The 25,839-nt window shown below is 37.6% G+C and overlaps 1 protein-coding gene across 4 annotated transcripts in view; it reads left to right on the top strand.

Annotated features, from left to right (window-relative positions):
- ALG9 (ALG9 alpha-1,2-mannosyltransferase) overlaps window positions 1-25,839 on the top strand; it is a 96,235-nt gene that overhangs the window by 26,605 nt on the left and 43,791 nt on the right. For all 4 annotated transcript variants that reach the window (XM_059069479.2, XM_067038922.1, XM_059069473.2 and 1 more), the window contains exons 10-13: window positions 2,596-2,750; window positions 5,400-5,529; window positions 6,146-6,293; window positions 7,448-7,577. In XM_059069479.2, the coding sequence (XP_058925462.1) occupies window positions 2,596-2,750; window positions 5,400-5,529; window positions 6,146-6,293; window positions 7,448-7,577 (563 nt within the window). The remainder of the gene's footprint in view (window positions 1-2,595; window positions 2,751-5,399; window positions 5,530-6,145; window positions 6,294-7,447; window positions 7,578-25,839) is intronic.

The following is a 25,839-nucleotide window of genomic DNA, read 5'->3' as shown; positions in this document are numbered from 1 at the left end:
TTTCTTCCTATGGAAATGGTTGGTTTATTGCATTTTCCATTTGTGTTCGTAGATTATTTAACTTATGTTGTTAACCTATGTGAAAGTTTGGTTAATAATTGCAAGTGAGGAGTCTGTATGATTTACAGAACCACCTGGGGAGGCAGAACCATTCATAAAATCTTGGGAGATAAGCCTATATGAGTCTTCTGTTTTTTAAAGAACTGTGTGTTGCCATGCAACGTTGCTTAAGATAATCAATGCTAGAGGCAAACATTCTCTGGGAAATGCAACCAAAATTTTGAAAACTAAACCATATAGAGGTTCCCCCCAATTTGATGCTTGTTCTGATTCTGTATTGCACAGCCAGTGTTTTCTCAGGTTGTCATGGCTCTGGATATGTAGTGCCCATAGTTTCTTTTATGGAAGACAGATCTGAGCAGAAATGCATCTGAGCTTTGGAAGGAGATTTAACTGCAGACTTTTTCGTCTGATTTGGATGCCATATGATCCCTCAGTACCATTCCCCATTCTGCTTTTCTACTATTCATGCTTTGTAAAGACTTCACTGTGTTCATAGAATATGAAAGCAGCCTTCAGAGTCACTTTTGTTTTGTTTTAGGACTTTCGTTGTAACATAACCGTGATGCCATTGTCCTAACAAAATTAACAGTAATTTCTTAATATCATCTAATACCCAGGTAATATTTAGATTCCTACATTGTCTGAAAAATAGCTTTTTATAGTTTTTATAGTTCTTTGTAGTTTGTTTAAAGCAGGATCTAAACAAGAGTCATATAGTGAATTTGGTGTTATGTTTCATAAGCTTTTTTAGAGGTTCCCCCCTCACCTTTTTCCTCCTGAAGATTTCTAAAGAAACCAGGTCATTCATCTTGCATAGTGTCGCACATTTGGATTCAGCTGTTTGTCCCCTCGAGGTATTAATGTATTTCTCCATTCCTTGTATTTCTTAAGGATTTTTTCTTTTTTTTTTTTTTTGAAAAGTCACTTTTTCCCTGACTATAAAAATAATTTATGCTTGTGGAAAATTGGGAAATACTTGTGATGTAAGTATAAAAACAGTAAAAATAAAATAAAAATAGTATATTAAGCTGTTCTCTAAAGTATGAATCCAATTTTGCTTTAAAAGTGTGTAATGTATCCACATGTCCACCTAGTACTAGTCCGCATCCTTAGGTTACCTAGGGGCTTTCCTTTATACTTTTTAAAATACTTTTTTAGTACTTTCCTTCTGTTTTTATCTTTATATTTTTTGTGTATTTTATAATGGAAACAATACTTTTTCAAAAGGAGAAACATTAAGAAATAAAAATAATAAAAGAAAGAACGTAGAAAAATATAAAGAGGCAGGAAAGAAATTACCCATTTATCTCATCATGTAGTACAACTGTGGTTATAATTTTGTACATTTTACAGAGGACATTTCAAAATTTTAGGCCATATTTTTAAAATGTATTCATTAGCCTTTAAGATACAGAAGAGGAAGAGATTGTTTACTTGTAGAAGATAAATTTTTTCTTATGATGAAGAAAATTCCAACCTAAAATACATCCTGGAAAAGTGTAAGTCCTAAATTATAGCCTAAAGTCTCATGATAAAATCTTAGAGTGAAAAGATTAAAAGATAAGCTTGTTATTGCAGTTCAAGAATTTTTATTCCTAAAGAGTTTCTGCAAAAGCATGGGTAACTACGGAGCACAGTTAAACTTTGCTAAGTTGTGCTTTGATGACAACCCTGATCTTTTTATCTAAATTTGCTCAGTATAGACATAATGGACACCAGGGGGCGCTGTCTATCTAGCCTTGGCCCGTGATTCCTACGCACTGCTTGTTGTCACTAGTATAAGCACAGTAGGGGATGCCTTCGCTGTGGGTTTCAGGTTTATTACTCAGTGTTCTTGTACCTAACCACAGGAACCTTCCAGTAGGTGCTTAGGTCTTAGTTTCCATTAAATTCCTTTCATTCTTTCACATGCTTTTAAGTACACCTTGGCTTTAATTATGCGATACAGAGTGGATGGGTACTGCAGAACAGGAGAGAAAACTTGATCAGTAAACTTCCTTTAAGAGTGTTTTTATATTTGCTTTGAAACAAACTGTCATTTGTAGCTTGAGGAAAACCAGTGATGGGTTTAAGGATCCTACTTTTTTCCTTTTCTTTGATCTATAGCTATTTGGTGTATAAGTAAGATTAATGCAGAACATAGGAATTAAAATCCAAGAAATGAATTTATGTTATGCTTTTGGTTAATCTCAGGAACTTTTAGTCTTAGTGGCAGGACTCATTAGAAAGAGAAATCTGTTTTTTCTTCATCCAGTGTAGAAATTATTAAGCTCTATTACCCATTCACCTGTTCTAGCTAAATCCAGTATTGTGCCTCCCTTTAAATGTTGGACCTCTTGGGAGAGCTAAAGAGTATATACCTCTTTCTACTTGACTCCTTTATTATATCAGAGAAAGTATGAATATAAGAATTGAAACATTTTATTGGGTGCCCTAGGGTATACATCCCAGTTTGAGATCAAGAGAACATTGAAACTAAACATGCTGTTTTGTTCTAATATGGTGAAAGGTGGATATTTTTCTGTCTTACAGTTCAGAATTTAGGCCACCCATATTGGCTTACCTTGGCTCCAATGTATATTTGGTTTATAATTTTCTTCATCCAGCCTCACAAAGAGGAGAGATTTCTTTTCCCTGTATATCCACTTGTATGTCTCTGTGGTGCTGTGGCCCTTTCTGCACTTCAGGTGAGTTTCAGGGAAACGTATATCTGCTTCATTCTGTTTCACTTTAAATCGTTCATAAAGCTTATAGGCAAATTACAGAATGCTTCCACCTAAGATATTTTATCTGTACATTAAACCCGATACAGATCATATTATAAAGCTTTATGTATTGATTGCTTAAATGTTGCTTTGACTCCTATTTGCTGATTACATATTTGCAGTATTAACTTGTGTGTTAATTTGTCTCTGTTGCCAATAAGAATCCAATTTCTATGAAAGGAATTTTTTTTTTTGAAAGGAATTTTTTTAAGTCACTGAATGGGCCTAGCACAGAACGGTGGAACCACAGCAGAGCTAATGGAATGTCTACTCTTCCACTACATGACCTGAATGAAACTGGCTCAAGTGTTTGGGATTACATCAGACAGTTAGCAATGTGGGACACTTTGTAATCCTGGCTTAAAACCTGTCCAGGTCAATTCCCTGTCAGAACTAATCTTGAATATCTCTGTATTTATGGCTTCAGAAGCGCCAGACTCTGTTTTTTTTTTTTTTTAACCTCTGCTACCATTTGCAGTTAGCAGAAGAAGAATAATTAGGGTGATAGGTTTTTTTCTTAACAGATTTATGATAAGATATAATTCACAAACCATAGAATTTACCCATTTAAAGTATATGATACAGTGTTTTTTAGGCTATTCACAGATCTATGTAAGCATCACTGCAATCAATTTTAGAACATTTTAATCACCTCAAAAACCCTGTACCCTTTAGCTGTCTTAACCCCCTTCCCCTATATCCTCAGCCATAAGCAACAGCTAATCTACTTTGTATCTCTATAGATTTGCCTATTCTGGACATTTCATATAAATGAAATCATAAAATATGTGGTCTTTTGTGACTGACTTCTTTCATTTAGCATAATGTTTTTATTTTTATTTTTTAAATAAATTTATTTATTTTTGGCTGTGTTGGGTCTTCGTTGCTGTGCGTGGGCTTTCTCTAGCTGTGGCGAGCTACGGGCTACTCTTCGTTGCGGTGCGTGGGCTTCTCATTGCGGTGGCTTCTCTTGTTGCAGAGGACCAGCTCTAGGTGCACGGGCTTCAGTAGTTGTGGCACGTGGGCTCAGTAGTTGCGGCAGGCGAGCTCTAGAGTGCAGGCTCAGTAGTTGTGGTGCACTGGCTTAGTTGCTCTGTGGCATGTGGGATCTTCCTGGACCAGGGCTCGAAGCCGTGTCCCCTACATTGGCAGGCGGATTCTTAACCACTGTGCCACCAGGAAGTCCTAGCATAATGTTTTTAAAGCTCATCCATGTTAGGATGATAGTTTTAAAAAATAATTTTAATTATAAAAGTAACTGAACTTTATTGCAGATGATTTTTCTTTTACCACTTTCTAAATCAGTCCTACTACCCTAACAAAATCTCCTATCATTTTTGCGGATCATATAACAATCTATTATGATTGTAATCTAAGGTTCATGTAACTTTACATCCCTCTTAATATAATTATAACATTCTCTATTTTGCCATATCTATGCCCATCATTTTAATAGCAATATAATATTCTAAGGTGGATATAATATACAACATTATTATGTAATATATAATATATTGAATTGGTTATATATAATGATTAGATATATTTATGTTAAAGTTTAGATTGCTCACTTATTTCAGTATTATAAATAATATCTAGGGTAAATATCTTTGTTTAGGTATTTGGATTGTTTGCTTAGGAGAGATTCCAGAAAATATGAAAGGGGTTCAAACATATTTAAGACACTTGTTATGTATTGCAAAATTGCTTTCCAAAAGTAGTTTCTAGTCTAGGAGGGAAAGAAGGAAGGACAGAAATCTCATGGGAAGGTGTTCAAAGGCTGCAGAACTCATGCATGTGTGTATATTGTTAATGATATTCATCTAGTTTGTGAAGTAGTTTAGCAAATAATTAACAGAATTTTCCTAATATTCTATGAGAGGAATTCTTTTCTCTTTTTGTTTGGTCATGAGACATTTTGTTGTTACTAAAAACTTAGATGAAAACTTGTTAGTAAGGAAAGTGAAGGTTAATAACTAGTTATATCAGAATGGATTGAGATACTTCATATATCAAAAAAAACTAGGAAAAGCTTTTTTTTTTTTTTTTTTTTTTAATGGTACGCGGGCCTCTCAGTGTTGTGGCCTCTCCCATTGTGGAGCACAGGCTCTGGTCGCGCAGGCCCAGCGGCCACGGCTCACGGGCCCAGCCGCTCCGCGGCATGTGGGATCCTCCCGGACCGGTGCACGAACCCGTGTCCCCTGCATCGGCAGGCGGACTCCCAACCACTGCGCCACCAGGGAAGCCCGGAAAAGCATTTTTGTTTAAATATTTCTAAAAAATAAATTATTAGGACTTTAAGCATTAGAGAAGTATCCAAATAATTTTCCTATGAAGCTAGTGAGATTTCATCCTTGGCAAGCCCTCTGGCTAGGCTGATCTACAGACAATTTAGCAGAATTTGCTTTAATCTGAGAATTTGGAGTGGGTACTTCACTGTTTGCTACTGCTTAGACCCTCGGTAGAACCTCTTTTTCTGCTTTCTTCCTCTCAGTTATGATGATGTCTTGTGATTGTGTATATTTTGCAAGGTGTATCTTCTTTTTTCAATAAAGTTTTCTTTCCTTCTAGAAATGTTACCACTTCGTGTTTCAGCGATACCGCCTGGAGCATTATACTGTGACATCGAATTGGCTGGCGTTGGGAACACTCTTCCTGTTTGGGCTCTTATCTTTTTCTCGCTCTGTGGCACTGTTCAGAGGTAGATGTACTGAGAATATCTTAACCCTTACTCACAAGGCACTATACCTTGGGTTTTGCTTGACCCATGATTGTTTAATACAATTCAGCTTAAGCTGCGGGGGGAGGACTTTTCTACCGGGAGAACCTGTGGACTGCATGTTAAGATTGGGATATGACTTCTATGCCTTAGCATTGAAGAGAAGATTGAGAATTCCTTTTAGTGTGATTAACTATAAACGGCTTCTCTATTCTTACTAATTTTTTTCCTTTTAAAGGATGAATTAAGGAAGCCTTAAACTTAGGATGCAAATCTGGGGCTCAAGTCCCATGATTATATTTTCTTATAGTCATTATTTGGATCCAGGATATTGAAATGTGCTCAAAGAACGTGAAATTAAAAAGGTGGAAGGGTATAGAGAAGGGCAAGAAAGCAAATTATTTCTGGCAAAAATAGGGCATCTGCTTTAATCATCTTCCTAACTGTAGGGGCGTTTTACACCATAGAGTGGGCTTCCTGCTGGGGTTGCGGTGTGCCTTTCACATGGATCACAGTGGAACATTAACATGCATTATAATTAAATGTCAGAATCTCATCTCCCTCATCTTTGGCTTTCACAGACCTTTCTCCCTTCCAGGGTATCACGGGCCCCTTGATTTGTATCCAGAATTTCACCGAATTGCCACAGACCCAACCGTCCACACTGTCCCAGAAGGCCGGCCTGTTAACGTCTGTGTAGGAAAAGAGTGGTATCGATTTCCCAGCAGCTTCCTTCTGCCCGATAAGTAAGTTGCCCTTTAATTCTCAGAGTTTTAAATCAAAGTGTAAAAATAGCAATTCTGTGGCAATGTCTTCTTAATTTTTCCTTCATTTTAGATTTTTCACCAGTTTTTGAATGATTTTCCGTCTCAGAGAGCTGTGGGAACTGTGCTGAGCACCCATGGCCTGTGTTTGGTAGAATGGGTGCTGCGTCTGGTAATGCGCCCTGCACTGCCCTTAACCACAGTGGTCTGGGGATGTCTGAAGACATTTTGGGCTCTGGGCTCCTGCTGGTGGCTCTTCCTGAGGATTCATATTTAAATTTTTATAATTAACTGATATTAATCCACTTTTAAAAGGGGTTTAGAGACTCTAGGTTTCTAGAATGTTTTTAGAGAAGACATGTTTGTCGTCCAACGGCAGTGAACATTCTCTACCAATGTATAGACTGTGGCTAAGACCTCTGTACCACTTCCCTTGATGCTGTCTGTTGTTGGATGTGATAGCAGAGGCTCTGAGTTCCCTTGTATTTGCTTCATGTGGACAGAGAGGAGTCCTGTTCAGGGAAAAGGGAAGTCAGGTTAAGATGAGTCATGTTGCTCCATTTGGGGACTGGCTTCAGCAGCTTAGCTGGTGGTAGTATCTTTTGATTGATAAAGATCCTGCATCAGTCATTAATGATTAATTAAAACTTGTTTTTTAAGTGTTAACTTTAGCCTTTGCCTTTTACATTTGAAATAGTTTCACAACTAAAGATACTTGTGAGGATTACTCAGGAACAGAGTACTTTTCCCACAGTGAGTTCTCACATTTCACTCTTTTCTCTACACACCTGATGAATTTGCTTTAATTTTGATAAGTCCCTCTGATCACAGGTAATTGGCAATAAACTTTGATGTTTCTCTTTTGATGGTATGATCACTATTGCAGATTTCACTGCTAAGAGTTGGTGAAATGGGTTGAGAGACCTCTAGTTGAAAATTTCTCAACGATTTTGGACTGAATTGTGACCTCTGTCTCTATTCTCTCTGGTTGAGGTTTTAGCAGAAACATTTTGTCTCCAAGTGAAATGTTTTTCACATGAATTTTTTTTTTTTTTTTTTGCTTGTGTATTTCAAGTATATTTGGCAATGTGAGCCCCCTGTGTTTTTCTTATTCTCCTTATTTGTGTTTCTGACAGTTGGCAGCTTCAGTTCATTCCATCAGAGTTCAGAGGCCAGTTACCAAAACCATTTGCAGAGGGACCACTGGCCACCCGGATTGTTCCTACTGACATGAATGACCAGAACCTAGAGGAGCCATCGAGATATGTAAGGGCATTATTCTCCTTTTACTACTTTGAAAAGAGTTCTACCCTTAAAATCTGTTGGCATACATAATAGAGCATTGATGAAATGGGACTTTTTTAGAAAGTGATTTCTTTAGGGTGAGGGATATAACGACTTTTGTTGAGAAACGATGAACAGTATCATTTTTATTTTCAAATGACCTCCTTTATTTTCTATGTAAAATATATAATTCAATATATTTTCTAAACTGGGCTGGAAAATTTCTTATGTTGAATTCAAATCATCATTTTGAAACACATTCTGCAGCTCTTATCACTCTTTGGTCCACTAAAATGCTTCATGGGGAACTTTCAAGTTATAGGTGGACCTTTGACCTAACTGTTAGTATACTCCGGTTTTAGCAAGTGGACAGTCAGTGAAGGCTGTCCTCACACTGAGTCCATGAAGCAATATCTGTCAGGGCCGTGCTCTTCTACCCACTCATCTTTACGCACTTGGAGATCCCATGTGGATTTTATTTCAGTTCCTTCAAAAGATGACACTTTTGTCATTTGATACCTATAAAATCTTTGATTGTGGAAAAGGTGAGAGCAATAAAGATAATGTTCCTGGTTCCCAGAGACAGTAAAGGACTATTTTGTAGAATTATTAGAAAACACATTTTTTTGGCAACCTATCTGTTAAGAAACATTTAACAATTTAAATGTCAAATACATTTCATTTAGATTTTCTTATGTCATATACTTCAAGTGAAATATCAGGACTTCCAGTTTTCTTCCAAAGCAAACCTGCAGCCACTGCTGGCTTTTTGTCTCCCAGATTGGGGCAGGTTAGACTTCCACGGAGGCCCTCGGGGTTTATGAGTGAGATTCTTACTGTGTGAGCTTTCGCTTATAAGCTATGAAAATGGACATGATAAAATACAAACTTGGCTTGGCTCCCCGAGAAGGTGACACATGTATTCCACTAAGTGACGCATCTTGGAGCTTCCTTGTAACTTAAGCCTCTGACTCCTGTAACAGTGACAATACCCCTGGGCAGTATGTTCTGTTGTTAGTCATTTTTTATTTTAGCTGCAGATACTCTCCTGAGAGCAGGCTTTGATGTACAGGGGATCACCATGGGGACACTGGATAGTCAAAAGGGTAGGAGAAAATACACTGTGATAGGGGGAAGATATAATAAATTCAGAGTGTTGTTGTCACAGCTGTATTTTGGGAAGAGATAGTATAGGGTAGTAAAAAAAAAAGAGCATGGACTTTGGAGTCAAGTAGGCCTGAATTCTAGTCCCAACTCTATTGCCTACCTTGATGACATTGGGCAAATTAGTTAACATCTGTGTTTAACTAATTTCAGTTTCTGTCTATGCAGTGGGAATAACCATACCTACTTTTGGAAGAAATAATAGGAGATAGGATATCATATCTCTCTGTCATATATAGCATAGTGTCTGGTACATAGTTTTTCCCACGTATGTTCTTAATTTGATAATGGTGTATTTGATGGATTAATTTTATTGCTTGCTCCCCAACTTGATTTTTATTACAGTCTGTCCAGACTCAGTGTTATTTTTTCAATCCCAGTGACTTTGCTTATCTTGGTGACAGTGCCTGGACTTCCCTTGTCTACCTTCTTATACTATTAAAACTCTTTTCTCTCTGAAGCCTTTCCCAACTATTAAAGTCCACGGTGGGCAGTGTCCTTCTTTAAATGCCTTAAATATTTATCTGTATAGCTCATTTAGCCATTTAATTTTGTTGTCTTATGCTATTGAAATATTTCTGATGTGTATGTCATATTTTTCACTATCAGATTGTGAATGCTATGGAGAGGATGACTGCACCTTATTTCTTTTGTATTCACTGTAGTGGCTAGGATAGTGCTGTATATGTAGTAGTTAGCCTATACATGCTTTCTGACTTGAGAGATGAATATTTATCATTGTTGAGATAGTGATATTGAGAGAAAGCTGGCTATAAAATCTCCAGTGGCTTACAGGCACATGAAAAGATGCTCAGCATCACTAATTATTAGAGAAATGCAAATCAAAACCACAGTGAGGTATCACCTCACACCAGTCAGAATGGCCATCATCAAAAAGTCTACAGATGGGACTTCCCTGGTGGCACAGTAGTTAAGAATCTGCCTGCCAGTGCAGGGGGCACGGGTTCGAGCGCTGGCCCGGGAAGATCCCACATGCTGCAGAGCAACTAAGCCCGTGCACCGCAACTACTGAGCCTGTGCTCTAGAGCCCGCGAACCACAACTACTGAGCCTGCATGACACAACTACTGAAGCCTGCACGCCCAGCGCCCGTGCTCTGCAACAAGAGAAGCTACTGCAGTGAGAAGCCTGCGCACCGCAAGGAAGAGTAGCCGCCACTCGCCGCAACTAGAGAAAGCCCGCGTGCAGCAACAAAGACCTAATGCAGTCCGAAAAAAAAAAGTCTACAAATAATAAATGCTGGAGAGAGTATGGAGAAAAGGGAATCCTCCTACACTGTTAGTGGGAATGTAAATTGGTGCAGCCACTATGGAAAACAGTATGAAGCTTCCTTAAAAAATTAAAAATAGACTTACCATATGATCCAGCAATCCCATTCCTGGGTATATATCCGGAAAACACAAAAACGCTAATTTGAAAAGATACATGCACCCCAGTGTTCATAGCAGCACTATTTACAAATAGCCAAGATACGGAAACAACCCAGTTGCCCATCAATAGACAGTTGGCTTAAGGAAATGTGGTATATACACACACACACACACACACACACACACACACACACACACACACACACACCCACACACACACCCCACACACAAATATTGCCATTTGCAGCAACGTGGATGGACCTAGAGAATATTATGCTTAGTGAAGTAAATCAGACAGAGAAAGACAAATACTATATGATATCACTTATATGTAGAATCTTAAAAATAATACAAATGAATACAGAAATAGACTCAGAGACATAGAAAACAAACTTATAGTTACCAAAGAGGAAAGTGGGGATGGGGATGGACAAATTAGGAGTATGGGATTAACAGCTACAAACTACTATATATAAATAAGCAACAAGGATTTACTGTGTAGCACAGGGAATTATATCCAATACCTTGTAATAAACTATAATGGAATATAATCTACAAAGAAAAAACGGAATCACTGTGCTGTACACCTGAAACTAATAAAATATTGTAAATCACCTGTACTTCAATTAAAAAAAACCTATTGTGGCCTGTTGTACATTTCTGAAGCTTTGGTCACAGGTTGTCTCTGCTTAGATTATATTTCCGTGTTCTCCACTACCAGATACTGTTAAATTTAAGTGAGTATATTAGCTTTACCCAAAAGGAGAAGATTTTCTAGAATACCTATAGGATGGCTGATAAAAGCAGGGAGAAACAGGTCCTATATGTACTCTGAGTGTGTAGTGTCTGCCACTGTGCTCATACACCTTTCTCTCTTTGGATTTTCCTGCATGGTGGGGGAAGTGCCTTTCAAATCCAGTCCACTCACCTTTGACACTTTGGAAAGGGTCCCTTGATGGCTTACTGTGAACTCCACACAAACTGTGATCAGTGATTAATTTCTTTCAGTTAACTGTTTAAAAAGGTATTTTTTCTTTGATGATAAAAGTAATAAACACTTGTGTAAAATAATGAAAGCTATCAATAAAGAAAATCAGCTATAATCAAATTACCCAGATATTAAACCACTGTTTCCATTTTGATGGTTTTTTCTTTCACTTTTTTCTCTTGCATTCATATGTGCATATGTATGTAAATTAAAATCTCAATTATTTTGAAAAATAACGTCGTTCTTTAAGAAACGGTGCCAGGATCAAGACTGTAGTGACCAAATAATTTTGCCCGAAATGTGAGAGCACACGTTGTAGTACATTTATGTGTGTCACTTCTGGTATCAGTCCTGGTTTTAAGTATGGGTTCTTTCAAAAAGGCAAAATAATTATGTTCTCTGTCTTTCCTGAGCATGCTAAATAGCAGTATTATTTTTATTTGCCCTTTGGTTCTGAGTGACAGGTTTTAGCCAAATCTTGGCTTCAATGCTAAATGATACGGTCTGTCTCCTATTTCTAGTCTGAGTGGAAACTAAGAAACATGCATGACCTCCTGTATTTCCCTATGCTCTTTTACCTCTGAGTTTATCAAGAATTAGGAGTGACTGTTTTTAAAGGCTCTTGGTTTCTACTGTATTGTTATAACTATACTGCAGCAATAATATTTTTTTGCTGCATATTCTTTCATGATAGATACTGAGTAGCTGTTGAACAGGTGATATTATTCAACGGTACCTGCCAAGATTTTGTGCCAGAATCAAAGTCTGAATTTAGAAGATACATTCAGTGTCTCCTCTTTGCTTCTTGACAAATCCAAATTTTTGTTCACTGTTTCAAGGTGAATGATAACCTTCTGTTTCCAAATCTGGTGTCTGATGTGGGAGCTACTTAGTCAGTGGATGGAGTTTGGGGTAAAAAACACGCATTCAGGAGGGATCTTACAGATAAAGACTTTTCCCTGACTTTGACTTAATGCTTAAGCAGATTTTCAGGAAGCTTGTCCATATGTTAGCTTTGAAAAAATAAAACTGGTCATTGATTAATTTTTTTCCCAAATAGTAATATAGTCAGTTCTGCTATAACGTGATATACAATTGCTAAAGATAATTGTGTGGAAAACCACAAGGCTTGTGGGAAAAATGGAGTTAGGGACACAATACTCATGAACTTTGTCAGTGACCCATAAAAAGGATAGGATAGTTTTTTATATGTTAAATGGCGAAAAGTACATAAATGCTACAATAATATGGCAGTTTACCTTGAAGAAGACCTCAGGTTGCTTCTTTTTTTTCTTTTTAAATTTTATTTGTTTATTTATTTATGGCTGTGTTGGGTCTTCGTTTCTGTGCGAGGGCTTTCTCTAGTTGCGGCAAGCGGGGGCCACTCTTCATTGCGGTGCGCGGGCCTCTCACTATCGCAGCCTCTCTTGTTGCGGAGCACAGGCTCCAGACGCGCAGGCTCCGTAGTTGTGGCTCACGGGCCCAGTTGCTTTGTGGCATGTGGGATCTTCCCAGACCAGGGATCAAACCCGTGTCCCCTGCATTGGCAGGCAGATTCTCAACCACTGCGCCACCAGGGAAGCCCCCAGGTTGCTTCTTGAAGTGGTATTGGGAGGGCTGCAGCTTGTGAAATAAGGGTTATTTGAAACATGACAGAAAGCTGTACTACCAAATATGGATGATATGAATGGGTGTGGCTCATAACAGGCAGTGAATGGAAGAAGCTGGGAGATATTTGAGTGTGGGCTTGTATGCACTTTGTTTATTTCTGGGCTGATTGGTTCAACTGGGTGTAATTTTCTGGATTCATCTAGTTTTTCTGGTGGATTAAATGACATATAAGCACACACAGAAATTGAATTATGCTCACATTGTTCCCTAATATATCAGTTGCGTTGGAACAAATCTGCATTTTCAAAACAAGTGTTACAATAGAACTGACTGTATATTCTTTTTCTTCTTTATCCCTGCCTTTACCATTTAACCAATGGGAAGAATTATGGTTTTGGAAGGGAACTTAAGGTTTCATAAAGTTTATGATCTCTTCTTTTTATGGGTGAAAAAATTGAGGCTCAGAGAGGTGGTAACCTGACAAAGGTTAGTCCTAGGATAAGAAACTTGGTTTCAGGATTCTCCAATATTCTTTTCACGTCTCCTCTTACTTCCAAGTTTATACCATATGGTGTATCACTTGAATACATGTTTTCATGCAATGGTTAATTGTTCTTTCATGTAACAGGGCTGAATAGACATCAAGTGGTTGAGCATTACTTTTTTCTTTGGCTGCGTTGGGTCTTCATTGCTGCACGCGGGCTTTCTCTAGTTGTGGTGAGCAGGGGCTACTCTTCGTTGCGGTGCACAGGCTTCTCATTGCGGTGGCTTCTCTTGTTGTGGAGCACGGGCTGTAGGCACACAGGCTTCAGTAGTTGTGGATCGCGGGCTCTAGAGCGTAGGCTCAGTAGTTGTGGTGCACGGGCTTAGTTGCTCCGTAGCACGTGGGATCTTCCCGGACCAGGCTCGAACCTGTGTCCCTGCATTGGCACGTGGATTCTTAACCACTACACCACCGGAGAAGTCTGAGCATTACTTTTTTAAGAAGTTACTTACCTTGGGCTTCCCTGGTGGCGCAGTGGTTGAGAGTTCGCCTGCCGATGCAGGAGACACGGGTTCGTGCCCTGGTACGGGAAGATCCCACATGCCGCGGAGCGGCTGGCCCGTGAGCCATGGTCTCTGAGCCTGCGCGTCTGGAGCCTGTGCTTCGCAACGGGAAAGGCCACAACAGTGAGAGGCCCACGTACTGCCAAAAAAAAAAAGAAGTTACTTTCCATTTCTAGAGCTCTATTACATGTATGCCAGCTACTTTATGTAGTAATCAAAAGAAATGATTGGGGTCTACTCCCTTTTCTTTTTTCTCTCTTTCTTCATTTTCTCTCTTTTAATCATTTCTCCTACCCTTACTGGAAGTCCTTATTCGAGGAGAAAATTAATTAGCTTATAGATAGCCTTACTAATTGTTATTAGCCATGAGTAGCAGAGCAAGCAGATTAAAATTGCTGTAATATGTGCAGTAGAATAAGATTGGAATCCACTCTGAATTTAAGTGAAGACTGTTCAAAATGCTTCTTTCAGATTAATTCACTAGTATCATTGTGTTGGCATTTAGAAATGAAGTGATGTTTTCATGATCTTTAGTGATTGAATGACCCCACATTTTTACCTGTGAGTTTACATTTTTATAGTGCAGTAAATTTTTACTTGTGAATTTTAAGATTCATTCAATAAATATGTATTTAGCAAGGCTTTATGGGAGACAATAAAACTTTACGACAGCCTGTGCCTCTGGGTGACAACTACTTTTTAACATTTAATTTTAGTATGTATCAAAGAAATGAAAATCCTGAAAAATACTTGAAATCTTTCCCTATCAGATGTTTCCTCCTAGGCCCCAGTGTTCCTATTTCCAAAAAAAGGGACTATCATAGGATAATATTGATGCCTGAAACAATGATGTAGTGGCAGGAGCACTGGGCTGGGAGTTAGGAGAGCCTATGAGTCTTTTCTGGAATTCAGTGAAGTATATTTTATTCTTATATGATTTTATGACTCTCTAAGACCCTTGAAATAGGTTTGCATCTCTCTCATTTGCTGTAACTACATCTGAAATCCAGTTGCAGTGTTTAGATTTCAGCTGGTCCTGTTTTGTAATCAAATATTTCATGGTGGCAAATCTTATCTTGAAACATTATTTCTGGGCCATGTGACCTCATGACCAGAGATGGAAGTCTGTCTGCTGTTTCTGTCCCAGAGAAGATGAGTGTCTGTGTCATGCTACCTGAGTGTGATGTTTGAGAGTTGAGAAGACATGGCTGCAGACTCTATCCCTGGCAGAATCTCTGCAACAGCTGATGAGGAAAAGCTGTGAGAATATTTATTATTGCCCAATCCCCTTGGCCCACTCCTTCCCCAACAAAACGCACACCTTTTATTATTGATGTCTTGATCTCTGTCTCAGGCCTTTTATTTTCTTTTTAGATTCTGTATTTTTGTTTACATCTGAGGTGGCATTAAATTGTCATCCTTAATATGTAACATCCTTACATCTTCCTGATAAGATGTAAACAATGTGATATTGATTATCAGTAAATTCGTTTGAATTCCCCTCCCACTACCTTTCTTTTTCTTTTGGTTTAGAGGTGCTGAGTTCTTCTTCTTGAAAGCTTCTAGTGGATTGTTAGAAACTGAAAGAAGTCACATTTCTTTCAAAGTGAGTCTTAAATGCTTGTATTTTACAAAATTTTATACTAAGACATATTTTTAGCTTCGACAGCTGGTTGATATGTAGCCTGTGACTAATGAAATGAAACACATTTTTGTTTCACAATCATGTGTTAATGTCACCCTACAATTTTGTTATTTTTGATGCAAGAAAGAATGATTAAATCTGAAGAAACAAAAAAATGAGCTATTTGGTTATAATTTAAGTTAAATTTAAATCCAGCCTTTTGATTTTTGAATTGTATATGCTGTGGTTATGGAGTGTGGTCTCAGATTTTGCACTGAGACATTGATAAAATTGAGAGAAGAAACTATTCTTTCTGATTCTCTTAGAACTAAGGGGCAGTAGTCACTTGGTTTTACCAGGGATTCAAACTGAGAAATCTCAAACTATAAATAGTCACAGTAAAATAGAATATATAGCATGATCCAGATTCTATGAAGAAAAATCTTTATCTCCAAAGAAAAAAGCCTGGAACATAAACTAAAAGGTTGATGTTGATTTTCTTTGGGTGGTAGGATTATAGGTGATTTTTTAAATGCATTTAAAAATATTTTATAATAAATCATATTTTACTTTCATAAGTTAAAAAAATTACCATAGATATCTATAGATTACTATAGATATCAAATCTTTTTTTTTTTTTTTTTTTTTTTTTTTTTTTTGTGGTGCGTGGGTCTCTCACTGTTGTGGCCTCTCCCGTTTCAGAGCACAGGCTCCAGATGTGCAGGCTCAGAGGCCATGGCTCAGGGGCCTAGCTGCTCCGTGGCATGTGGGATCTTCCTGGACCGGGGCAAGAACCCTTGTCCCCTGCATTGGCAGGCGGACTTTCAACCACTGTGCCACCAGGGAAGCCCCAGAAGAAAAAAAAAAAAAAAAAACAACCTTCTATAATTAGTATTCCCTGATAGGTTAAAAGAAAAGTTTGGGGACCATAAAACAAAAACATATGTTTTGAGAAGGGAACAATCAGAAAATAAGAGTTCCTAGAAATGAAAAACAAGATAATATAGATTTTAAAAATCAATAGCATGATTAGAGGGCAAATTTGAAGAAATCTTCCATACAGTAACAATATAAAAACAGAACAAAAAAACAAAGAGATAGAAAATAGGAAAAGGAAAAAAGATCAGAGAATCCAGCATCTAGCTAATAGGAGTTCCAGAAAGAGAGACCAAGTGAAATGGAGAAAAGAAAATTGCCCAAGAAATAATGTGAGAAAATTCTCCAAGAACTGAAGGACATTGCTTTTCAGATTGAAAGACCCCACAAAGTATACCTAAAATGATGAATGAGAAATGATTCATACCAAGATGTACTAAGTACCAAAAGAAGTCAGCATGTATTATTATTTGATAATTGAAACATCAAGAACTACCAGAGAAAACATTGGAAGAGTTGTGAGTTGTTGCCTCTGGGAAGTAGGACCAGGGAATACGAGTGTACTGCTGTTTTTCATAATAAGCTTCTTGTACTACTTAAATTTTGAACTATGCACATACATTATTTTGATAGACCTAAAGATGAATTTAGAAAAAAACATAAATCTTCCCCTCAGAGTTTAGTAGGAGAGACAGTTCTAAAATATTATTTAATAGTATAATGAGTACCATAGTATGCTGTGGGAGCACAGAGAAAGTAGGAAGCACTCTTCCTACTTTCTCTGTTTGGGGGCAACGTCACATAAGAGGTGGCAGGGGAGCTGGGTCTTAGAGGAAGATCGAGAGTTCTCTGGCAGAGGAAGGAAAGTGTGCATTTCTGTCAAAGGGAACAGCACATGCAAATCCTTGAAATATGAAAGAACATCGAGTGTTAAGGGGAAAAGAAATTGTTTGAAGTTTCTAGATTTTAAGTAATTGTGCAGAGCATTTTTAATTTCTTACTTCCCTGTTTCATTTATTCTCATTATGTGTGTGACTGTGTTCTCTGATAAATTATACATTTATTTAAGGACAAGAGTTCACGTACCTCAACAGTACCTCACTCACATAGGGCTTATACACAGCAGTTCATTTAAAAAATTTAAATGATAAAATACTCAAATAGCCCTTCATTTAGTCTTCTTGAACTGAAGAGAGGCCTCCCCAGACCCTGATAATAGTAGAAATTTAGACTAACTAGGATTCGAGCACTGTCATTCTTCAAGGTCTGGGTATATAGTCCAGTTAGTGTACTAGGTTACAAGCCCCTGGAGGGCAGAGATCATGTCCTTTCCATCGTTGCATCACCCACATGGCCCAGCACTGACAGATACTAATTGAATGAACCTTTTCAGTATTCATTAACAGATGCCAGACTGAAAGAAATAATGCTTCTGCTTCCTCTTGTTTTAATAGTGAGATCCTTAAATTACCAAAAACCCGGATTTATATAGCTATCTCTGCCTGCCTTTAGTAAGGAATAGAACTAAATAGGTTTATGTTACCTACCAAGATGCCAAACCACTAAAAAGATTCATATTTATTGCCTTAATATCGTAGCATTTACTATAAGACTGTTTAGTTTATTTTTTAGAAAACAAGGTTGATATTTTCTTTTAATTAATATTGTTTCTATTATTTCTCTTTCAAGTCTCATCAACATGTTTAGTCCTCTCCATTTCTACTCTCATGTTGAAGGATTTTCATGAGTTTTGGCCATTCAGTTTATATTATTTGAGTTTGTTTCTCATAGATAGAAGTTAAATAGTTCAGTGACATATACCATCCCCCCCAGATCTTGCGGCTCCTTGCTGCTTTATTTTCATTTTAAAAAACTTTATTTTGAAATAATTACAGATTTATAGGAAGTTATAAAGACAGTACAGAGAAGGGTACATGTACCCTTCGTGCAGTTTCCCCCAGTGTACCTCTAGTATAATTCCAAAACCAGGAAATTGGCATTAGTACAGTTCTGTGCCTTTTATCACATGTATAGATTCATGGAACCACCACTGAAATCAAGGTACAGAACTCTTCCAGCACCACAAAGATCATCTTTGTACTACTTCTTCCTAGTTACAGCGCACCTTCACCATCCCTAACCCCTAGCAACTGCTAATTTGTTCTCCATCTCTGTAATTTTGTTATTTTGAGAATTTTATATAAATGGAATTATGTAGTTACCTTACCTTGAAATTACCTTTTCCCCCTCAGCATAATGCTTTTGAAATCCATCCATACTGTATCAGTAGTTTGTTCTTCTGTATTTCTGAGTGGTATTTGGTGGTATCAATATATTAGAGTTTGTTTCACCATTTACCTATTGAAAGACATTTTTGTTGTTTGCAGTTTTTGGCTCCTACAAATAAAGCTGTTATAAATCTCTGTGTACAGGTTTTTGTGTGGATATACATTTTAATTTCTCTGGGATAGATGCCCCAGAATGTGATTGCTGGCTCATATGGTAGGTATATGTTTAGTTTTTTCAGGAACTGCCAAGCTGTTTTCCAGATTGGCTGTACCAGTTCAAGTGATGTGCAGAGATCTTACCTCCTTTTGCATTCCTTTACCCTCCCCTGTTTATAATATAATTGTCTTAAATATTTCCTCTATGTATATTGAGAACCACTTTGGAACATGTTATAATATTTGCTTCAACCTCTAAACATAATTTAGAAAACTCAAGAGAAGGAAAATCTATTATTTTCATCCATGTCCTTACTCTTTCTGTTCTTTCTTCCTTCCTTTTCTTATGTGATTTCTTCGTTTATCATCTCCACTTTGTTTCATGAATTCCTGTAGCCATTCTTCCAGGGTAGGTTTGCTAACAACATATTTTCTTGGTTTTCCTTCATCTGGGAATGTCTTTTTTTTTTAATTGGAGTATAATTAATTTACAATGTTTTGTTTCAGGTGTACAGCAAAATGATTCAGTTATACATATATATATTTCAGATTCTTTTCCATTATTGATTATTACAAGATGTTGAATATAGTTCCCTGTGCTACACAATAGGTCCTGATGGTTTATCTGTTTTATATATAGTATGTGTATCTGTTAATCCCAAATTCCTAATTTATCCCTCTCCACCCTTTTCCCCTTTGGTAACTGTAAGTTTGTTTTCAATGTCTGTGAGTCTATTTTTGTTTTGTAAATACGTTCATTTGTATCATTTTTTTAGATTACACATGTAAGTGATATGATATTTGTCTTTGTCTGTCTGACTTGCTGCAGGTAGTATGATAATCTTTAGGTCCAACCATGTTGCTACAAATGGCATTACTTCATTCTTTTTTATGGCTGAGTAATATTCCATTGAATAAATATATATATATATATATACCACATCTTCTTTATCCATTCAGCTGTCAACAGGCATTTAGGTTGTTTCCATGTCTTGGCTATGTAGATGGTGCTGCTGTGAACACTGGGGTGCATGTATCTTTTTGAATTAGAGTTTTCATCTTTTCCAGATATATGCCCAGGAGTGGAATTGCTGGATCCTATGGTATTCTATTTTTAGTTTTTTAAGGAACCTCCATACTGTTCTCCATAGTGGCTGCACCAATTTACATTTCCACCAACAGTGCAGGAGGGTTCTCTTTTCTTCACACCCTCTCCAGCATTTATTATTTGTAGACTTTTTGATGATGACCATTCTGACCAGTGTGCATCTGGAAATGTTTTGCTTTCCCTTCGATATGGAATTCTGGTTGACAATTTTTTTTCATTTAACACTTGGAAAATATTATGCCCCTTCCTCTGACTTCCATGGTTTCTGATGAGCAATGTGTTGTCACCCTACTTGTTTCCCCCCTGTAGGTGAGGTGTCATTTTTCTCTGGCTGCTTTCAAGAGTTTTTCTTTGTTTTTAGTTTTTAGAAGTTGAATTATGATATGTCTTAGAGTGTATTTCTTTGAGTTTAGTCTGTTTGAGGTTCACTCAACTTGTTGATTCCATAAGTTTAAGTCTCTTGCCAAATTTGGGAAGCTTCCGGCTTTATTTTAGTACTTTTTCAGCCCTGCTCTCTTTCTTCTCTCCTTCTGGGACTCAATGACATTAGTGTTAGATCTTTTGTTACAGTTCCACAGGCTCCTGAAGCTCTCTTCTCCTTGTTTTTTCTCTAGTAATTTTTCTTTCTGTTATTCAGATTATATAATTTTATTATTCTGTTTTCTACTTCACTGATCTTTCCTCTGATTTGTCTGTTCTGCTGTTTAACACATGTACTGAGCTTTTAATTTCAGTTATTGTCCTTTTTATTTCTAAAATTTCCATTTGTTTCTTCTTTACTTCCTCTGTTTCTTTGCTAAGACTTTCTATTTCTTTGCTGTGACTTTTTTTTAAACTTTTTATTTTATATTGGAATATAGCCAACTAACAACATTGTGATAGTTTCAGGTGCACTGCTGTGACTTTCTTTTCTTTTGTTTCGAGCATGTTTGTGATTGCTCATTGAAACATTTTTATCATGGTGGCTTTAAAATCTTTGTTAGATAATTTTTACATCTCTGTCATTTCTATGTTGGAGTTTGTTTGTTATCATTTGTTTTGTCTTGAGATCTTCCTTTCATTGAAACCTGGACATTTTGAGTATTGTGAAACTCTGGATCTTATTGAAAGCTTCTGTTTTAGCCAACTTCCTCTGACCCTACAGTGATGGGAGAAAGTGTGTGTTGCCTTGTTACTGCCAGATAGGGAATGGAAGTACAGGCTCCCCACTTGGCCTCCATTGACACCTGGAGCTGGACGGGAGTGTTTGTTACTGCTGGATGGCAGCAAGAGTTCATGCTCTCTACTAGGCTTATGCCGATATCACCTTGCTGAGAGGGGCAGGGGTGCCTTGTCACTGCTCTCCACATAGCCTCGACTGATGTCATTGGAGGGGTGTGGCCTCATTACTGTTGGACAGTAGTGAAAGTCCTGACTCTCTACTAGGCCCTCTCTGACACCACCTCAGCATGTAAGAGGAGGGGTGCCTCATGCTGGGAGTCCAGGCTCCCTGCATGCTTTCCACTGTTGCCACAGGGTGATGAGGGAGAGGGGAAGCTTGTTACTACCCACCTCCCTATTTGGTCTTTTCTGACACCATCCATGCTGGGAGGAGGGGTCCCTCTTACAGCCTGATGAAGGTGGAAAGCTGGGCTCTCCACTGGACATTTACTGTCAGGTATGGGTGGAATGACATGTTTTTGATGGCATGTTGGCCAGTATGTTAGGTTTCTGAAGAGAAAGAGAGATCAATAGAATGTGTGTATATGTATGCATGAATGTACGTGTGTGTGTGTGTGTGTGTGTGTGTGTGTGTGTGTGTGTGTGTATTAGAGAGAGATTGATTCAAGGAATTGACTCACAGTTGTGGGAGCTGGTAAGTCTGAAATCTGCAGGGTTGGTTGGTGAAGACCCAGGGAAGAATAGATGTTGCTGCTCCAGTCGGAAGGCAGTCTGGAGACAGAATTTTCTCTTCCTAGAGGGGTGAGAGAATACTTCTTTTTCTCTTAAGGTCTTCAGCTGATTGGATGAGGCCCACCCGCATTATGAAGGGTAATCTGCTTTATTCAAAGTCTACTGATTTAAATGTTAATCTAATCTTTAAAATACCTTCATAGCAACATCTAGAATGATGTTTGGCCAGATATCTAGGTATGGTGGCCTAGCTAAGTTGACACATAAAATTAATTATCACTGTTGGAGTAGAGTGGTTATTGTCTAAAAATATTGTTCCTGGGGTCCTGAGGTTCCTAGTCAGTCTGCCTTCTTTCGTCTACTCTTTCTAGTTGTCTTATATTTGTTTCATGTATAATATCCAGGGTTTTCAGCTGGACTCAGCTGAAGGAATATGGAAAAGTATCTACTCTGGTTTTTTATTTGTCACCTTCTTTTAACATATTAGATTAAATGCTTCATTGATGTTTGAGGCCATAGGTTTTTATTTCTAATTCTCATCTCTATTTTCTCCTGAAACATAAGTTCTTCTGTGTGTGTGTGTGTGTGTGTTTGTTTTAATATCACATCTTTTGGACTAGAGTGTCTGATTTTATGTTTTTCTCTGGGTGTTTTTTTCCTCCTTCAGATTTTAGTTTAAAATTTTCTTTATTTAGTTGGAAGTTTTTCTAAGCACTTTCACTCTGGTCTTGGTGAGATGTATCCTGACCCTTGCCAAGAACTCACTAGTCTATAAGCCATAATTCAGAAATACAGTCCTGTGATTTGACTCCATTGTTTATATCCTGCTGTTCACTTCCCTTATCTTTCTCTTCCAAAATCCCAACCTTTAGCTTGGACAGAAATTGAAAATATCATCTCTTGGTTACAAAGACCTTCAGTATACTATCTGTGACCTCAGAGTCACTTAAGATACAGTGTCACTTTCTTCTGTTGTTTGTTTCTGATGTGAGTTGGCAGAGCTGTTTGGCAGATTTGTGTCCTAGCTGATTCCCTATCAAGTTTGATGTATTGCAGGAAGATAGAATACTTTTCTACTTTTCTTTTAGCTATGTTAGGTCTGTTTTCACATGGATGCTTCTGAACTCCCCAGTCAGGGTCGTGTACAGAAACTCTAATTCAAAGCCTGGGAGCCACAGCTGCTTCACATAAGTTGGTCTCTTCCACCTGGCCTGTCTGGCTCTCTGACACCTGTGAATCTTTACAAAGGTAGTTTGCTATTCCTGTAATGCCACTCTTTTCTGCTGTCTTTCCTCCAGATAGTCTGCCAAACCACTTTTCAAACTACAGATCTTGTTTTCTACAGGAGTCTTGCAGATTGAGCAAAGGAGAGTGTCTTATATTTCTTTTTATTTTATTATTGTGACATGGTTTTCCCATGGCTCTTTACCCTCTCCAATCCCCTATTAATTATGCACCATCCATTTCCCTTAAAAAAAATCTTAAAATCTTAATCGTTCAAAAAATCCATTTATAGCCACCCTTCAATTATCTATGTTAGTAGAAACAACAGTACATAAATAACCACTACTCCTGAATATATTTTGCTATTAATATTTTGAGAATTCACAGAATTTCAAATAAACTAACAAAGTTACCCATTGAAACCCATCATAAGAATTACCAGAAAATTATCACCTTTCCCAGTCTTTTTCCCCTACCTCTCTTTTCCCAACATTCACGTACAGAACAAGTTATGTAATTTCATAGGTTGATGCAAAATTAACCTAGGCAGAGCTTCATTTATTGAATTTATATCCTTTTGAATGGGTGATGAAAACAACCATGAAAGGTTTGAATTTAAAAACCTTCTTTTCTTTTTGGAACGCAAAATATATACCAGGAACTGATAATAATGTCAGTCAACTGATGAAGCAGAGAAAATTACAATAGAAAAATTTGTGAGCATGTTTTGCCAACTCTGGTTGATTAAAAATTAACTTTCTGTTACTTTTTATTTCTACTTTGGCATAATTGCTTCATTCTCTTGGCTGAATGTCATTTAAAGTTTATTCATCTGGTATTGTCCATCTTAGGTAGTGAGCTTCTAAAGGGTAGGTATCTATCTATATGTTTGTCTTCCTCCGGTGTTCTTTTAAATTACAGTGACAATACAAAAACCTTAAAGAAAAAATGGAAAATTTTGACAAAAATGGTGTATAGCTTTTTGTATATATGACTCAACTTAAGTAGAAGTTTTCTGAAAGTTGTGTGATTTATTTTTCTTTTTTTCCCTAATTTGGCACTTAATAGACTTTTCTTAAAGACGGTAGTGATAGTGACTTCAGTCATAAAAGCTGATGAATTTCATTCTATATTATAGATGTAGTCTTAAAATATTTTATATAAACTGATATTTAAAAAAATCAAATTTAGGGCTTCCCTGGTGGCGCAGTGGTTGAGAATCCGCCTGCCGATGCAGGAGACACGGGTTCGTGCCCGGGTCCGGGAAGATCCCACGTGCCGCGGAGCGGCTGGGCCCGTGAGCCATGGCCTCTGAGCCTGCGCGTCGGGAGCCTGTGCTCCGCAACGGGAGAGGCCACAACAGTGAGAGGCCCGCGTACCACAAAAAAAAAAAAAAAAAAAAAATCAAATTTACAGGGAATTCCCTGTAAATTTGGTTCAGTGGTTAGGACTTGGCACTTTCACTGTGGAGGGCCTGCGATCAATCGATCCCTGGTAGGTGAACTAAGATCCCACAAGCCACATGGCGGGCAAAAGAAAAAAAAAATCAAATTTACAGAAGAAACCCTGAATTTGCTGTTGTAAAACAAAAGAAATTAAAGTCTCCCATGATTTCTCAGTTTTCTGAAAATGCATCTTGTACAAAATAGTAGGTTTGTTTATATTGAGATGTGTTCTTGAGAACTAAGAGATACGTAGATTGGGCTTCATTGAGTGACACTACCATTATCCTGGGTATTCACCCACCTGTACATTGATAAAGCCCTTGGAAGTGAAGAAGCTCTGTAAAAATTTAACATTTTTTCAAGGACACAAGCCCACAAATTTTCCCTGACCCTTTACATATTTAACAATGTCAGAATAACAATGATAATATCTTCGCTTTAAATAGCTCCTTGACTATTTAAGGAGTTCAGAGAACCGAATGATCTCATCTTGCCTTTGCCATTCCTGACAAATATGTATCTTCAACTATGTTCAGTGCTAGTAGTAACATACACCTTCTAATTGCCCATGTCTTGGCAGTATGAGAAGCAGACCCTGTGTATTTGTTACCTCTAATATAGGGATGTCTTTCAATATGCAAATACATCTAATGATGAACAGCAGTAGTTTGAGAAGAGTAGAATCAGCAATGTGGAGTATATTTACAATTATAATGAAATTATTTTCTCTACAGTGATCCTTAGAGTTGAGAGGGATTTTAGTGGTTTGTAGTCTAAACCCTTTGAAGAGATGGTAAAACCTCTGAGGCTAGGTTAAGAACTTCCCTAAATCATAGAGCTAGAGCTAGAGGTAGAGTATTTAGAGGTCCCATTTCTTGACATGCATGGTAATATTAGACAGGTTTAAATAAGAAGAGCTCTTAGTTGGGGGCAAGGGGTTCAGAGCATTATTCTGCTTTTCTGTTGGTGTCATTTCAGAGAGTTAGCTGTTTCAAATACTTGTTTGTTTTATGATTCCTTGCTGGCATAATCCACATCTAATTATAGTAGGATTATATACAATAGTATTTCTTTATACATTTATATTTTTTTATAATGAAACGTTGTGGCTAAAATGGAGTCAAAAGGTATCTTCTCAGAGAAATTCTTTACATGCAGAAAGTTCTGTAAGCTTGTAGAACTGGACTTAGTTGTCTCTAACATCTTGTCTGTGAATAGAAAATAAGCAAGGAATATCCATGTGGAGTTTTGCTTTTACTCTTTTTTTTTTTTTTTTTGGCTGCGTTGGGTCTTAGTTGTGGCACACGGGATCTTGGTTGAGACATGGGGGATCTTTTATTGCGGTGCACGGGCTTCTCTCTAGTTGTGGCATACGGGTTTTCTCTTCTCTAGTTGTGGCACGCAGGCTCCAGGGCGTGCGAGCTCAGTAG

The sequence above is a fragment of the Kogia breviceps genome, chromosome 7 (genome assembly GCF_026419965.1).
Source record: "Kogia breviceps isolate mKogBre1 chromosome 7, mKogBre1 haplotype 1, whole genome shotgun sequence".
In the NCBI taxonomy this organism is placed as follows: Eukaryota; Metazoa; Chordata; class Mammalia; order Artiodactyla; family Physeteridae; genus Kogia; species Kogia breviceps.
Note: the sequence above shows the minus strand (reverse complement) of the source record. Positions and strands in the feature narration are given on the sequence as shown.